At 36.0% G+C, this 17,571-nt stretch overlaps 1 protein-coding gene across 7 annotated transcripts in view; it reads right to left on the bottom strand.

Annotated features, from left to right (window-relative positions):
• Window positions 1–17,571, bottom strand: part of IQCH (IQ motif containing H) — a 207,870-nt gene that overhangs the window by 183,010 nt on the left and 7,289 nt on the right. For all 7 annotated transcript variants that reach the window (XR_005123663.2, XM_037502778.2, XM_037502779.2 and 4 more), the window contains exons 2-4: window positions 16,888–17,010; window positions 15,035–15,129; window positions 6,566–6,683 (exon numbers count right to left, since the gene is read on the bottom strand). Coding sequence is in view for 6 of the 7 variants with exons in the window: in XM_037502778.2 (XP_037358675.1) it covers window positions 6,566–6,683; window positions 15,035–15,129; window positions 16,888–17,010 (336 nt within the window). In the remaining variant the exon portion in view is untranslated. The remainder of the gene's footprint in view (window positions 1–6,565; window positions 6,684–15,034; window positions 15,130–16,887; window positions 17,011–17,571) is intronic.

Below are 17,571 nucleotides of genomic sequence, written 5' to 3'. Positions count from 1 at the left end.
GTATCCCAGAACCTGAAACTGTGAATAGCAAGCACATAAGCAGCACTCAATATTTGTTCAATAAACTGCATTAATGTCTTCTGAACTGCCCAATGAATTATAATACATAAGAAAATGTCCACAAATGCTTTATTTATACTCTAAATTATTTTAAATTTAAATCTATTTATGATTTTTGCTGTATTTTTTTTATTCGAAGACACACATGTTTTCAGTTTTCAGCATTTCTGAAATCAGTCTTTCTTATATTTGATATCTAAAGAACATTGCCAGTTACTGCTCACAGTGGTAAGCTGTGACACAATTGTGCAGCTCAAAATTAAGCCATGCATAAGAACCAGTCCATATGATCATTAGCAGAATTGAGTTTTGTGTTCTAGAACTGGTTTAATTTGCAGCTAAATTGGGTCACTAATTTTTGCTTAAAATGCTTTTTAAATAAGGACTTTTTTATTAGTGGATACCAAAAGGGAAGAAGAAGGAGGGTGCATGAATCAGGTAAAAGGGGTGAATTGTACGGTGAAAGGCAGAACTAGACTTTTAGTAGATGTACAGATGTTTACTTATAATGATCATTCCTGAAATTTACAAAATATTATAATGTAATGTTCCATCAATTTTTTAATTTTAAAAAAGATTTCATTTTGATATAGCACTAAGACAAAGAGTGACTGCAGAGGTAGAATTTGTATGTTACAAGCCAGCCTATCAAATCTTTTGGAAGAGATGCTAAGATTTCCCAAGAAATGGACACCAATGGTGTCCCTAGTCTGCACCACCACTCCGGTCCTGAATAGCTGGCTCTCTGATAGACATCTTACATTCACTTTTAAAGAGGTTGTGTTTAACTTTCAGGGATGGGTAATTCAAGTGTGAAAAAAAAATATGAAACTATGAATGCAACCAAATAAGACATTGATAAGAAGCCCTACTATTTTTTTATTATGCCTCAAAATTATATTCTGAGTCTAAAGAGGAGGAAAGATTCAACTTCATAAGTCAGGGTTGTAAAAAACGGCTTGTTATCACCATGCTGCTCAGAACATCAAACTGCCAAAAGTGATTTGAAAGAATCTTTAGCCTACAAATGAAAAAGTTTGCCTTACACTTTGCAATATGAAAGTGTGTTATGCATATTTTCAGGTTTTTTTCATTACACTGAATACATTTTTAACCGGAAAAGCTTACATTTTAATGTCAATTCATGACTTGTGGTATCTTAGATTCAAAGAAAAAGGAAATTGTCAATGACAACACTCTTGTCATTTCACCTGGTGATTTCTTCATACCTCTCCCTGGCTCTGGCTTGAACAACTTCATAAATATTGATCACAGAAAATCTATAGATTATTGTATTTATTATTCTTTATTATTCACATAATTCTTCTATACTCCATTTAAATAGGGGTACATCAGGCATTTCCTTTTAGAGATCCCATAAGTACCCCAGAATTAACATGGTCAGGAACTGAATAAACCTTATACCCCAGGATGCTCTGGCCATCATCCCAACATGTCTGCCCTTCTCCTGTATCTCCCATCTCAATGAGTGTCATCACTAAATCCAACCCACAAGCCAGATACTGGATTGCCTTTGAGTACCCCAGCTCTCTTTAATCCTCCAATCAATTGCCAAGTCCTGTCAGTTCTACCTCTTTAATCACAATGGACTTGAGAATCAGTCCTTTTCTCTTTAAACCACAATAATTTAAATCTTCATCATCTCTCATCCAGATTACCACAATGGTTGATGATGTTTCTAAACTCTGCCTCCAACTTCTATAATTTTTAAAACCCTAATGCCCATGTAATTAATGACCAGGCTTAATTGTTTATATGAAAACCCAATTTCCCCTAACTTGTATGATTTCTTATAATAATAAGCCCAAATAGAAACAGAAGTATATAATATAGTCTACATTCCCTATTTTGGAAAATAACACAAGATTTTTTCTGGAGCCAAAATCTTCACATCATCCTTGAATTTTCCCTCTTATCCTCAAATACTTGTCTGATTCAACTTCTTGATTTCTCTTCATTCAGTCTTATACCTTCCATCCGTTCACAAACACTCTTGCTAACACCATCATCTCTTGTTTATATTATTGCAGTTGCCTTCTAATTATTTTGATCCCTCTAATACTTTCATCACACCACAAAGTGATTTTAGAAAATAAATATAAAAAGATAATTTTATATATTTGTTTAAATAAACTTTTCCTGCTGAAAAGGTAATTATGTCTATTACTTTGGACTTGATACAAGCTCAAACTCTTTATCTAAACCCACAGGAACATTTACCCATCTAAACCACATCCTTTAGTCTCCTTACTGACATAATGTTTCAAACTTAGGAACTCTCTGCTCATCCTCCCCAATCTTCCCACCATTATTCTGGCTAAGCCCACTGATTTTCTAGTTTCATCTAAGAAACCTCTTAATATTATTTCTAAATATGAGTTGAGTTGGGTGTCCTATATGTTCCAATAAGATCCTATACTTTTCCCATTATAGCATTTTTAACTATATTTACTAGCTATCTTTTAAGGTATTTTTCTATGTGTACATGCAAACCTATGTGCAGTTACAAAAATAGGAATTTACTGTTTTAAATCTGTTTTCACTTAAGATATCATGAACCTTTTCCCATGTTATAGTCTAAGCTAAGTAGTATCATGATATATGGAGACAGCGTACATATTTTAACCATTTCTTATTAAGCATGTAGGTTGTTTCCATTTTTTTTTTTGGTTAATATAAACAAACTATAACAAATATTTGTACTATGCTTTCATAGTCTAATAATTTTTTAGGATATACTTTAGGATACATTTTTAGATCTTTTAAACATTTTGTCAAATTCACTTCCTAGTTAAGTGTCACCATTAGTGTATACAGGCCACCTTTCCCCCCACACACACTTCCACCAATTCGCTCATTATAGTATCTTTTTCAGTCTTATAATTGTGTGCTATTTGGCTATCTTCCACTAAATTGCCCCCAATGAGTATAGGAATAGAATGTGCAACACACAGAAGGGCATCAATAGACATTTGATGAGTGAATAAATCAATGCTATGCAATCCTCTGCTAGGAATATATGGTAGTGTACTGGGGTCCTCTAACGCACATAAACAATATGAGGCACATTCCTGGGGTATCAGTTTGACCTGAATATTTTGGTGGTAAAATCTGCTAATTCTATATTGAAGTGTGTGTGTGTGTGTGTGCGTGCGTGCATGTGCATGTTTGTGCATGTGCAGTAGAGGTCTCTATAATGGAGTGGAATGTAAAATTCATGTTTCATATATATTTCTTTGTGTGATAAATATGAGATATCAAAGATTTTCCCACTTCACCTTGGGTTCTCTCTTCAGACTCAATCCTAGCGTGTAAAGGGTTCACACTTTCCCTCCTTTATTGTCAGGGACATTCCATAGAAAAGGCTCTGAAATATATCACAATATCCTATGCTGTATTTTGTACCATAGTTGTTTAATTTTAAAATAGAAGATGTTTTGTGCAGATATTTGTATGAGCATAATTTTCATAAATAAAACATTTTAAGAGGCTTTTATTTTTCACAATTCAAAATGTCCTCTGTTTCAATAAAAACAAAAGAAGTTCCCAACTATCCGAAAGCTTAAAATATGTGCTCATATTGTATATGTGTTAGGAACAAAGAAAAATGTGTGGAAGGGTCTAAACCAGGCTATTACCATTGGCTAGTTCATGGGGGATTAGACAGTTGGTGTAGAGCAGGGGTGAACAGTTAGCTTTGCCTTTTACACCTTCATAGTGTGTTTTTCAGCTAGTTATAACAAGTACTTACTAACTTTAAATTTGGGGGGAAAAGTCAAACAAGTAAACACAGTCACTGTTAACTTTGTCCACAGTTATCTGCAAATCCCAAAGAAAGACTTTAGTCCACTTCTATCTGCTACTTTTAAAAAATAAAAATCCCTCAAAAAGTGAGACTAGTATAAATGTACTTGCTTAAGTTATGGTTCTGAGTGTGCTTTTTGAAATACAAAAGATTAGTAAACAATAATTGTGATTCTTATTTATAATTTATAATTGAACAGTTTCTAATTGTTTATCATCTAAGTTTCTTGTGAAATGGAATTTCAAAAACAGTTATCCACTTTTGGAGAAAGAGAACTTAAGGAAACAACTGGGGTTTTACCTTAGTTTAATATGTGGAAGTGAGCAATTAAAGGTGGTAGTATCCCAGTTGGATTTCACTACTGTTTAATAATACCAGCTTTTGAGTTGGTGTGGAAAGCTTGCAGAACAGCTGGCGAAATAGCACTGTTTGTCATTGACTTTACAAAGCAAAATCAGGGCTATCTTTTGTGTCAGTGGTTATGTATTTTTAAACAGATATCACTGATATTAGAAATAAAACAGCTGTAGGGATCCAGGCCCTGGAGGTAAGTCAAGGTGGGAAATAGCCTATGCCCCTTTCTAAATGAAGCTCACCCACGCTCACAGCATTTGAAAGAACACAAAATTAGGCTGAGCACATATGATTTCTTATCTTTATAAGATAAGAATGTTGGACCTCCCCGGTGGCACAATGGGTTGAGCACAGTGCTGTGAAGCTGTCTGCAGCCTCTGCATCGCCGGTTCGATTCCAGGCTGGCCAGGGAGAATCCCACATGGCGGGGCAGCCTCTGCATCGCTGGTTCGATTCCAGGCCAGCCAGGGAGAATGCCACGTGGTGGGGCATACCTCTCCTGTCTCGCCTGCTGCTCCCTCAGTAGTGCTTTTGGTCCATCTGCCTTTTCTGCTCCCCACTCTGTCTCTGGTGAATCCTCTCACCCTCCTGTGACTCTGGCCTGTACCCCAGCTCTTGTATAAATAAAATAAATCTTTAAAAAAAAAAGGAATTTTGAGGAAATTCATTTTAGCAAATACATTTCTGGCCATAGGTTTTTTGTTTTTTTTTTTAATTTCTGGAATAAGAATAGTAACTGTATTTTCTACCATTGTCCTAATTTCACAGATTTTATTGTATTGTCCTTATAGAGCAGAGATCTATGATCTTCCATTGTAGACCAACAGTGGGCCTCCTAGAGTTTTGACAAAATTTTAAAATTTATCTGAAAGCAGATATTTAATAATAAAGAAGATGAGAAGTTTCAGCTTCCTTTATTACAGCGTTGTTTCGTTTTCTTCAAAACCTTTCTTATTATCTGGTATTTCTTATCCATGGTCTGTCTTCCCCCCACTAGAACATAAGCTCCCTGGGAGCAGGCAGCTCGTCTGAATTGTTAATGCCAAAATGCCGCCAGCAGGCCTTGGCACACAGTAAGAACCTATAGAGAGGGTCTGAACAAAGTATGATAACAGTATGATGACAAAAGGAGGAGTGGGCTGATTTGTGGGTGCAGAAGAGCCCAGATTGATATTTTACATGAGGATGAACACCTCCTGAGAGGTCACTGTAGTGGTTTCGTTTATTTATTCAGCAAACATTTATTGAGAGTCCTCTTATATTATATAGCAATGCATAAACTGATGTGGATCCTGCCCTCGGTAGACTTATAATCCAGAGGGAAGATGGACATCAAAAAAAAAAAAGATTATATAACTCAGTATCTAAATACAAATTGTGGCAAGTGTGATGAAGGAAAAGTACAGGCTAATATAGTTGTTTGTGAGAGGGTATCAGGTGTTGGCTGCACAACACCTGAGTGATGTGAGTATACTAAAAACCACTGAATTAACACTTTAAAAAGGTGAATTTTATGGTATGCAAATTCTATCTCAATAAATCCATTTTATTAAAAAGGGGCACCACAGTGGCTCAGAGCCCAGCCCAGGATTCCTACATTTTGGGTTCATAATCCTGTAATCCTGGTTCTGACATTCACTAGCTATGTTCTGAGCAATTTATTTATCATTTCTGTATCTTGGATTCTTCACCAATAAAATGAAGATTATATTAACACCTGCTTCTAAGATTGTTTTGAAGGCTAACAAGTCAGTCCCAAAGCACTGATGACAGTGCCTGATACCCTAACAAGGGATGCTACTATTACTTTGGGGGAGCTGGGGAGGGAACAGGAACCAAACTGAAAGAACATGTAGTAGAGGCAAAGTCAGAAACATCTTGATCTCCATCCCTTGTCAACTAGAAGCTTTGCTTCTAGGCCTGTGTTAAAAAATTTGAAAGCATTCTGTTTTGACTTACTTTTCTTTCTGGAAAAAGCTCTTTTGTCACAGAAATTGACCATGCCACAACCATAACTGACTGAACAATGGCATGTTTTCTCATTTATAACACAAAGCAAATTTCCTGACTTCACTCTTCATTTTTTTCCCTAACAGTTTTATTGAGATAGAACTCACATACCTTAAAATTCCCCCTTTCAAAGCACGATTCAGAGTGTTTAGTATATTCACAGGGTGATATAGTCATCACTCCTTATTTCAGAACATTTTCATCATCCTCAAAAGAAACTTGATGACCCTTCAAAGTGTTTGCCAACCTCCCCTCCTCCCAGCCTCTGATAATCACTAACCCTCATTCTACTTCTAATGGTTTCTCTGTTCCTACCTTTATTCTTGAAAAGGCGTGTGGGAATGATTTGTGCTGTTTTGGTGGTTGCCAAAGTTTACCCTCAGATTCCATAGGGAAAATAAATGCCTTCTGATCAAGTACAGTTGGAAGGTACCTAAATTAAAAAAAAAAACAAACCCAAGTTTGCTGTCTTAAAAACTTGATAAATTATAATTAAAAAACAATGCTTTCTAGCTCAATTACATTTTGTAGGAAATATTCAATTGGTAATTGCAATAAATTAGACCAATCTTTAGCATTTTTACCACTATAAAATTGCAGTTGTTTATTAAGCAGAAGAACTTCCGAGTCTGATAAAGGCCATTATAGCATGAATAAAAAGTGCTGTCTCTGGCTGAGTTTATATGATTCACAAATGACAGAATTACTACACTATAAAACATTTCTTGGTAAAGAAAAATACATAATGCTCTATTTTGTTTAATAAAATCAAATCACAGTATAGTGGTAAGTATATTCAAAATGCTGATCCCTAAGCAAGCTATACTTACATTCTTGAACCCTCTGCTATTTTACATAATTACAGACTTAAGGAGCAAAGGGGGTTATTAAGCAGTGGGCAGTTCCATGGGAGAACAATGTAAAAGCAAAATAAAGCCATAAGAATAAGCACATGTGTGTAATATTATGTCTTAAAAATTCTAATTTCAAAGCCTGTTCCAGTTCCCTAAAATTGTCAGCATAATTAAGATCAATAAAACTCGACTACCAATGACTTGATTTTTTGATTATACTGTGATGCCTACTTTTGTAAAATAATTTAAGAAGCAACTTTTGTATGTCTGATTTCATTCCAACATGTAAAGAAGTTATTGTTCCCAACCTTACAATAAGCAAAAAGCTGGATAAACTGAAAGACAACTCTTTTTAGATTCTTCGGAGAATTAGAATCTCTGGGTAAACTGTTGCCCAAAAAACTGGAGAGAGAGGTGGAAAAAGTCTGAGAGGGGAAGACTTCTGCTTGAGCTAGTGCTGGCATGGACACTTACATGCTGACAGTTGCAGGAGGCTCAATGTGGATTAGCTTGAGAATCAAAACTCTGAGGGGCCAAGTTTGAGGTGGGTAGCATGCTTTTGTGAATTTTACCTCTCCCCCCATGTCTCACTGTGAAGATCAGAAAAAAATTGTCCTCTGCATCTGGTAGGGGAAAGAAGAGATTCCTACAGAGATTTGTTCTTCTGTCCTCTGTATTGAAGGCCATCTCTCAAGGAAAATTATTTTACTGAAGCATTCTCTTACCGGAAGAAAGGCAATTAGCAAACTCTAGTTCCCTCTTGTTTTTTTTGTTTTTTTTTCTGTCTCACCTAAGGAGGGAAAACACTGAGAATGGCCTGTAAAGCTAACAGTCAAGGGGCACATACCAACTAAAAAACTGATACTTAATCATAGGATTATTGAATGTTTCTTCCCAATACACACTTTACCACTGCATCTACAGAGCATATGGACAACTGAGGATTGCAGAGACTGCAAGGCTCAGACCCTGTTGGACAAAGAGTTTCTAGGGAAAACCAAAGATAACAGGGAAGATAAAAACAAAGACAGTGGAGGAACTTGAAGCCTCAGACACCTACAGTTACAGCAAATAGCAAACAAGTATAACTCTAGCTAAAACAAAGTTCTGCTTATCTCTGTTCCTATTACTCATTACATCATGTCCCATTTTTAACAAAAAGTTACAAGGTGGTTAAAAGGCAAGAAAAAGCAGTCTGATGAGACAAAGCAAAATTCAGAATTAGATTCAGACATAAAGGAGATGTGGTGATTATTAGACTAGGAAATTAAAATAACTGATTAATATGCTAAAGGCTCTAATGGAAAAAGTGGACGATATGCAAGAACAGATGGGTAAGCAGAGGTCAAAACTCTTAGAAAGAATCAAAATGAAGTGTTAGAAATCAATTACACTGAAAAAACAAATTCCTTTCATGGACTTATCAATAGACTGGACACAGCAAAAGAAAGAATGAGTGAGCTTGAAGAAATGTCCAAATAAACTCTGAAACTGAAATGCAAAGAGAAGGAACAGAATAGAATATCCAAGAACCATTGTACAATCACAAAAAGTGTAACATACACAAAATGAGATTGTCAGAAAAAGAAGAAAGAAAGGAACAGAAAAAATATTTGAGTAATAGGGACTGAAAAATTTCCAAAATGAATGGCAGACACCAAACCACAGATGCGGGAAGCTCTGAGAAAAACCAAGCAGAATGAATACCCAAAAAACTACTGCTAGGCCTATGGTATTCAAGCTATGGAAAACCAGTAACAAAGAGAAAATTGTGAAAGGAGGCAAAGAAAAAATATCTACAGAGAAAGAAGCATAAAAATTATACCAGATTTCTCTTCACAAACCATGCAAACACCATGCAAACATAAAGTGAATATTTGAAGTGTGGAAAGAAAAACCCCACCAACCAGGTATTGTACATCCTGTGAAGTTATTCATCAAAGTGAAGGAAAAATGAAGATATGCTCAGACAAAAATGAAGGGAATTGGTTGTAAAAGACCTGTCTTGCAATAAATGTTAAAAGAATTTTTCAGAGAAGGAAATTTATGCAGGTCAGATAGGTAATGTATGAGGAAAAAAGAAAATGCACAAATCTAGTCACCTTGTACTTCTTTTTGTCCCAAGGTCCCTAAAGGATTTGCCTGCCTCTCTTAACCGTTCAAATTCTTAAGTTCACTTATATATAATGGCCAGTGTTCTTAGATTGTACGTAGTAGAAGGAATAAGGGACAGTATCTTGACACCATCTTCCTAGAATTGAAAGCCTCTTTGTGTATTTCTTATTAATCCTTTTACCTCAGTGAATTAGAACTGAATTTAAATTGTGATGCATACTGTATCCTGCTTCTTTTCTGTTCAACATATAGTTTGAGAATTCTTTCACATAATTTCACTGTCATTTCTTAGACAATATCAATTTTAATAGCTATATATATACACGTATAGATGTGTTACATATTTCATTATTCTACTATTAACATTTAAGGTATCTCTAAATTTATTGCTATTAACTATAATGTTGAAATGAACAGAGATTTAGAGATTTACATATACATCTCCTTATTCCTAGGATACATTCCTAGAGGTTCCTATCAAATTAAAAAATAATAACTTTAAAATCTCACATATGTTGAAAAGATACCTCTAAGAACTCTGTGCTATTTATATAACCATCAGTGTAAAAGGATGCCCATCCTGTTGTCACCTCACAGCACTGATGTAATCAGGGTGGTTTAAATAATCTGTTTTGGTAACTTTTAAAGAAAAATAGTAATGTGTGTTCAATTGAATTTCTCCAGTTTACCAGTGAGATGACACACTTTCCACATTTACTGGTTATTTGCATTTCTATCTCTGTGAGTAGTCTGTTCATGTCCTTTTGTCTATGTCAAGATTTGTTTGTTTTTTTAATTGGCAAGAGCTCTTTGTTTTAAGACTATTAGTAATTTTTGGTATAATATCTTGCAAATGTTTTTTCCAGTTTATTATTTTTTAATTTATGATGCTTTAAATATTTTTTGTTTTTAAATTTCAGACCCACAGAAAAATTGAAAGAACAGTGAACATTCACCTAGATTACCTAGTGTTAACATCTTCAGTTACCTGTGCTTCACTTTTCTCTCTGATTAAAACATAGTCATAGTCTATAGAAGTGAGATTTGTGTATTTAAAAATCCAGAAAATTCAATATTCAAAGGATAATGTACCTCTTAATCTACACTCACCAATTAACAGAAGGCTCTTCTTTCCCTCTTGTCTTTTCACTGTTATTTATTTGCTTTGTTCTTGTCAAACCTCCCCTCCCCAACACTAACACAACAGAGTACAAAATGAAGATTTCTGTGCAGTTCTGATAATGCTGGTACAGATGGTAGTCACCCTCCTAGTGTCAATAAGCAAAGTGTGGTCATTAAGAACAGTGTGAGCAGATATCACAGGCAATAAAATTCATGAAAGCCAGCAATGATAAGAGGAAAACCACACTTTGACATAGAAGAAGAAACATTGCCAAAGTGGGGATAATAGTGAAACCTATTTTGAACATAATACAAAAGCACTTTGAGCTCTTTGGAGAAAATATGCCACTTTGGATAATGTCCTTATTATTGTTTTCTGAATGACAGCTAGGAAAATCTTGCATTTGCTGGCACCCATTATTATTATTTTGTGTACCTACTGTTTTTTGCCTCTACTAGACAAAGCTACCAGATTTTCCTTTCAAAAATACTTGCTAAAAAGGACAATGATCTTTTGTGCAAATTGTGATTCTGGTTTTTAGGTGATTATAAGGTAGAACAGTACTACATTAAAGACATTTGGCTAGATTGAATCTGGACTTCACCAACCTGTGTGACCTGGAACTGGTATAAGTCTCAGTTTGCTCATCTTTAAAAGGAAAGCATAATTACCTACAGTTTTTTGTTAAAGCCCTTTGCAAACTGCCCAGTGTTAAGAAAATATTGATAAAATTCAAGAGAATGAGGACAATTATTGTATACCTGCCCTAAGCAATTGTTAAGAGTATACCAGGAATGAACTCCTGGTTTCCTGGGTTTCCATAGAAAGAATGAAGCCCAGATATCTGAACAATTGTTGGTTCTCAGTTACTTGTAGGAACTGTGCTCTACTGTCAAAGAAATGACAGAGATCTGTTATAATATGCCACGTCTATCAGAATAGGTTGTTGTCCTGAGATTTTGGCTTCTGACACTCCAACAGACTTATAGCTTGAGAGACAATGACTGTCCTACCAGCCTGACAGCCAGGCTCCACTCCTGGCTTAATCCCAGTGCATGGAGCTTACTCCAACCTTTATAGCAATAGGGTAACAGAATTTCTAGCACCAATTTCTTCACCAAACAAAGGCAGGTGCCCCCTGAGGCCCAAAGAATATCGACTCCAGAGAACCATGTGGATCCCAGGGATTACAAAAACAGTCTGCATTAGGAACACCAAGAACATTTGTTATATGCAGATTCCTCTATCCGAGGAGCCAGTGAAAGGACTGTAAATTAAAGTTTGAGACTTGTGGTCTCTTAAATAGAATGCTCACATCCCAGGTGATACGTAAGACAATGCCACTGGTCATGTGAAGAGAATCTAAAGACTTCTATTTACATAAGATAAGGAATCATTTATACTACTGTTTAATATTCAGTTTGTCACTGGATCCCCCACAAGGTCATGTCATCTGCAACTGTGGAGACCTCCTGCGAGTAGGAGTTGTACCGCACAAAGGCATGGATACTGGAGCCAGCTTTGGCACATCTGCTTTCAGGGCTTTACAGTATACTGCAGTGGGTTTATGGATTCTGCTATTTAGTTTGAACTAAACCTGAAAAAATGGACAGGTATCTTCAAAAGACTGTAAAAATGTGGCATTGTAAACACACCTATACCCCCAAATTACATACAATGTTGTAAACCATTGCCAACAAGGATAATATAATAAAAAATAAAGTAAAACTAATGATTTAAGCATCAGTGCACAATAAGAAAGTAGAATTTTACTCCTAGTGTGAGCTTTTTTAAGCCACATTTGAAAGTAAAAATGATGATAATCCAGTTGAATTTATAGTTAGCCAAAAAGCAAAAATAAAAAAACTTAAAAATTATCCAAAAGATGGGTAGAAGTATGGATTTATATGCAAATATCCAACCAGCATCCATGCTGATTCTCACCTAAATATAGAGTATGTTTTAGAATATAAGCAACAGCAAGTACGAAGCATCATTATTAACAAGATTAAACAACAAAAACATTATAATTAACAAGCTTTTTTAAGCAAGAGAAGTTTTTTTTCAGGCCTCCCTGGTGGCACAAGGGGTTAAGCACCGCACTAGGAAGCAATCCACAACCTCTGCAGCATGAGTTTGATCCCTGGCCGGCCAAGGAGAAACCCACAAGGTGAAACAGACTTCTCCTGTCTCGCCTGCTGCTCCCCTCAGCAGTGTATTTCAGTCAGTCTGCCTGTTCTGTTCCCCACTCTGCCTCTGGTGGATCCTCTCATGCCCCGTGTCTCTGGCCTGTACCCCAGCTCATGTACTTATAAATAAATCAATCTTTAAGAAAAAGAGAGAGAAAAGTTTTTTCTATTAATAGAGAAGAAATTTTTAAATGCTTATTTCACCTTTATCTCATTTAAAATTCTGTTCATATATTGGGTTGCCAGAAAAGTCATGATACATTTTTGCATAGTAAAATAGAAAAAATATGTCATGACTGTTCCAACAACCCACTGTTTTAGAATATGTTTACTCTGTGATAATAAGCATATAATTTATTACTAAATAAACATACCTATATTGTGGCTACATGCCCATATTCTTTGGCTGATAACCATGTGGTCATCATAAAAAGTTCTGTCCCAACTCAAAACTTTCATGACTAAGTCTTCCTTCTGACCTGAATCAATGTTGACACTAGTAGCCTGTTCCTCCATGAGTTTTACCATCAATAATGAAAAAGCACCCTATCTTATCAGGGAACATCAGAAGAAAAATGCAATGAATTGGCCAGTCTGACTTCTTCTAGGTATGAGAACCCAAAGGAATTCTGGGTTTTGCAACCTGCTTTGCATATAATTCCCTGTAGGCCACAGGACAGTCTGAAGTCAAGTCTATTCATGGGGTATTCCTTCAAGGGCAGGACCCTCTCTGATATTCTACCAGGGGTCCTTATCCCCTGGGTATCCCATTTTATATTTATGGCTAATGATTTTCTTCTCCCTTGAGCCACTTCCTGGGACTCACACTTTGACTCCCAGGACTTGCTTAATTTTGAAGACCCACTTTAGACTTTACTCCAGTTTTTGCCCTTGGCTCACCTCACTTCCTTTTCAAATTGCATGCCACTTTAGCACCACCCACAGCTATGACTGAGATGCTGCTGCATCCTTCCCATGCTTGTGTGCTCAAACAAACCAAAAGGCTCCCATCTCCTAACAGGAAGCCAGTGATTATAATTTTAGGTTGAATAGGAAAGAAAGTATCCAAGGGCCACATTTGGGAAGCAAATCCATGCCCCAACATCTTCCTTCACTTTTCTGGGCTCTGATAGAGGGTCAGGACACTGCTTGTCAAGGGAGAAGAACTGCAAGAAAAGGTCTCTACCAGAAACTTACTGCTTGGTTCTTTGTGGCTGCCATTGCTACCATGTTTGCTCTTTTCAGTTATCCTACCCTGCAAATCTACAGCCCAGACTGTCCTTTTTCAAGATATGGGGACAATTAGAAAGCTGGAAAGAGGAGACAGAACTTTCATTAGAGCTGGAGACAAAATCTCTTCTCTAGTTTGCTTCCTCACCTCTTCTGTCTGAGGCTCTCTTCTTTGCCGTATGTATGCTCAGTCATATGCCACATATTTTGGCCACCTATACAGATCCCCTAGCTGCCATCTCTACTGGCTTCCCTCTCCAGGGTTCCCTTGATTTTGAGCAAGGAGTCAATGTAAGTTGGTCATGTAACTTCCAATATTTTCTTCTCCAAGAATTCCTTCTATTGTTTTCCCTACAGATTTCTTGTTTTTAAAGATTGTGTATATTAACTTATTTGCATATCATATTTGTATTCCTTAATTAAAAATCAAAGATATAAATGACAGAAGGGTTGGCTCTATCAAGGGATGATGGATGCCTATGGCACCACCACCTTCAAGTCAGGGATAGGGAGACAGGTACAACAGACACCCAGAGGCTCCACTGCTCATTACCCAGAGCTGGAACTTGCCTCTGTCTATAGGTTTCCATGATTCCTTGGGCTTTTTCTGAAACTTGACCTCACTGTCTGGTATTATTCACTTATGCTTGGTATATTTGCAATGCAAATAAGGGCCACAGGGTTTAAAAGCTGAGTGCAAAACCTTAAACTACATTCACTCAAATTCAGGAGGTCTATAATAAGAAGGTCCAAGGTAAGGCAAGGTCAGTTCTCTTCAACTCAATTCTAATTTTAACAAATCATCTCTTGGGATGTATAACATAATGAATATTTCAAGCAAGTTTTTATTTTTGTTTTGCTTACCCAAATCGTCTTTACAATAAAATACCTATGCTAGGTTAAAAGTTGCAAAGAAAATACCAAGAGATTGGAATAATTTAAAAATTGATTTTCAGTAAGATAATTCCTCTAGTAGTTGAATATTCAATACTTTTCAATGAAACTTAAAAAGAGTGAAAACTATGACCCTGAAGTAATTGTCATGGGATCAAGCATTTTAACTCAATAAAAGTAACCCAGAATAAACTTTATTAAAGTACAAATTCTGTCATTTATTTCTTATACAAAACTTATACTGAAATTAGTAGAATGTATATGAACAAAAACAAGAAAATTTTATCTTTACAGTCATCTGACCTGAGTGAGAAAAGTTTTTTTTTTTGTTTGTTTTTATTGTACTTACTTAGAACCCTGAAATACCTATTTTACTTACCATTTGGAAGGCTGAGAAGAATACAAGTGGCCATCCTCAAGAGGAGTCATTAACACGTGATGGTTTACAACATTTAAATACTTCTCAATGTGAATCTGTTACAGAAAAGTTAAAGTTTAGGCCATTATGGTGGACTTAAGATACTCAGCTAATTAACTCCATTTCATTAGGTTAACACTCTGAATCGTGTAATTAAGCCAAAAGACACAACATGCTATTCATTTATTACACGCCTAAGGTACCATTAGGCATCTCAAGGCCAAATTACTTTCACTATTCCAAAAAGCATCATAAACAACTGAGACTCAAAGCTTGAGTGACCGGTAGCACTCTCCACAAATGAAACTATGCACAATAGTTAGGAAATTGCTTAGCCAGATAAATTTACTAGGCAATATGGACATGGAGTAATGGCTTTCTCTTAAGAGATTTCAAGCCAGCATCAAGGAAAGAATTTGGCCTTTAGGTAACAGATTATTTAAAATGGCCAACCCAAGACTCCAGCTGGGTCCAGCCCTCTCATCATCAGGTAATATAGGACAATGGTGTGCTAGTTTGATGAGGTTACAATGTATACTACATCTCCCACAGCCTCAGGAGCTGAGAAACAAAGCGGATAACTAGTAAGTAAAGTCTGAAGCAAGAGCTGAGACTGACAATTATAGGTCTAGAAGATGGAGATGATCCTCATTTGGATCCATGTGCTAATTTATAAAAATTTAAATTAAATTTAGGATCAAACCACATTTGAGGGGTAATCACTGCATGGTCTTACATTAGTACCATCATTTCTTTGTGCAATGTGAATGGTTGTAAATCGATCACTTATTAATCATTATTTAAAAAATAAAGGAAAATGTTGAAAGAAAATAATCCAGTCAAAAAATGGGCAGAAGAGCTAAAAAGAAACTTCTCTGAAGAGGAAATGCAAATGGCCAACAGGCATATGAAAAAATGTTCAACATCACTTGTCATCAGGGAAATGCAAATCAAAACTACCATGAGATACCATCTTACACCAGTGAGAATGGCACATATTAAAAAAACTAGCAACAACAAATGTTGGCGAGGGTGTGGAGAAAAGGAACTCTTCTGCACTGTTGGTGGGAGTGCAAACTGGTCCAACCACTATGGAAAGCTGTGTGGAGATTTCTGGACCTACTAAACATAGAACTTCCATATGATCCAGCAATTCCACTCCTAGGTATTTACCCAAAAGACACAGAAACATCAATTCCAAAGAACACCTGCACCCCTATGTTTACAGCAGCACTGTTTACAATAGCTAAGCTTTGGAAACAACCCAAATGCCCAAAAATAGATGACTGGATCAAGAAGATGTGGTACATATATACCATGGAATATTACTCAGCATTCAAAAAAGATAAACACATGCAATTTGCAGCAACATGGATGGCGCTGGAAGGGATCATGCTCAGCGAAATAAGCCAAAAAGAAAAAGAAAAATACCGGATGGTCTTACTCATAACAGGAATCTAGAAAACTTAAATAAGGGACCAGGAAAATGAATAACTATAAGAAAGTGAAAATCAAAATAAACAAAAAACTATGAACCAGAGACACTTTTAGGGGGGCGGGGGCGGGAGGGGAGGGATTGGGGTCAGAATGGGGGGGCTGCAATTGTATGGGGAATATAACAATAAAATTTATTATTTAAAAATAAAATAAAATAAAAAAATAAAAAATAAAGGAAAATGTTGAGAAAGTTGATATCTATCCCACATCTATCTCTGTTACAGATTTACATAAGGGTTATGTGAGGACAGGAATTCTGTTCTAGAGGAATCTTTGTCTCATTACAGTATTTTATTTAATATCTAAAGCTCTATTACTCTTAATCCCATTTCAGTCCTTTTGATTGCTGCTTCGAGATCCTGAATGTCTAGAGTCCTTCCATTTTCTTCATGTGGGAAATTTGTTAATTTCTCCTTTAGTTCATAAAGGTCATCATGAACCTGATGGTACAAAAATACAAAATATTGAAGAGTACATATGTAGGTCATTAAAGTAGTTATCTATGTTAAAAGCTTGCAGTTTGCTTAAAATATTAAAGACAATAAAATTGACTTCATGGTGTTTATTGACAAGAACTGTGTTTATGGTTCTAGGATATACCTTATGACAATGTACCATCATTGCTTTTCAATTTTCCTTCAATTTTCTATTTTTCTTCCTTCATTAGAAGCAGATCCAAGACAAAGCTACAACTCAAGACTTTTGCCTTCTTAGGTAAGAAAACAATTGAGCCTGACCAAGATTATGCCAGACAAATTTCAACTAATTGGTTAAGAGGTAAGCTCAGGAAAATCCCATTGAAGCGAGGTTCTAGTGGAAGCAGTGCCTTTCAAAAGAGTATTGTAAATATGTTATCAGGGCCTGTTGGTTTTCATTTCTAGCTGGATCTTCCCCACCTACTCTGAAGAAGCAGTTCCGTAGGTGTGGCCTTGATTTTGTTTTATGTAGTCAGAAAATGACCCATAAGGAAAAAGCAACATATGTTATTACTTTTTACATTT

The sequence above is a fragment of the Talpa occidentalis genome, unplaced genomic scaffold, assembly GCF_014898055.3.
Source record: "Talpa occidentalis isolate TD23 unplaced genomic scaffold, MPIMG_talOcc4v2.1 talOcc4.11, whole genome shotgun sequence".
In the NCBI taxonomy this organism is placed as follows: Eukaryota; Metazoa; Chordata; class Mammalia; order Eulipotyphla; family Talpidae; genus Talpa; species Talpa occidentalis.
This window is presented reverse-complemented; position numbering and strand designations above follow the sequence as displayed.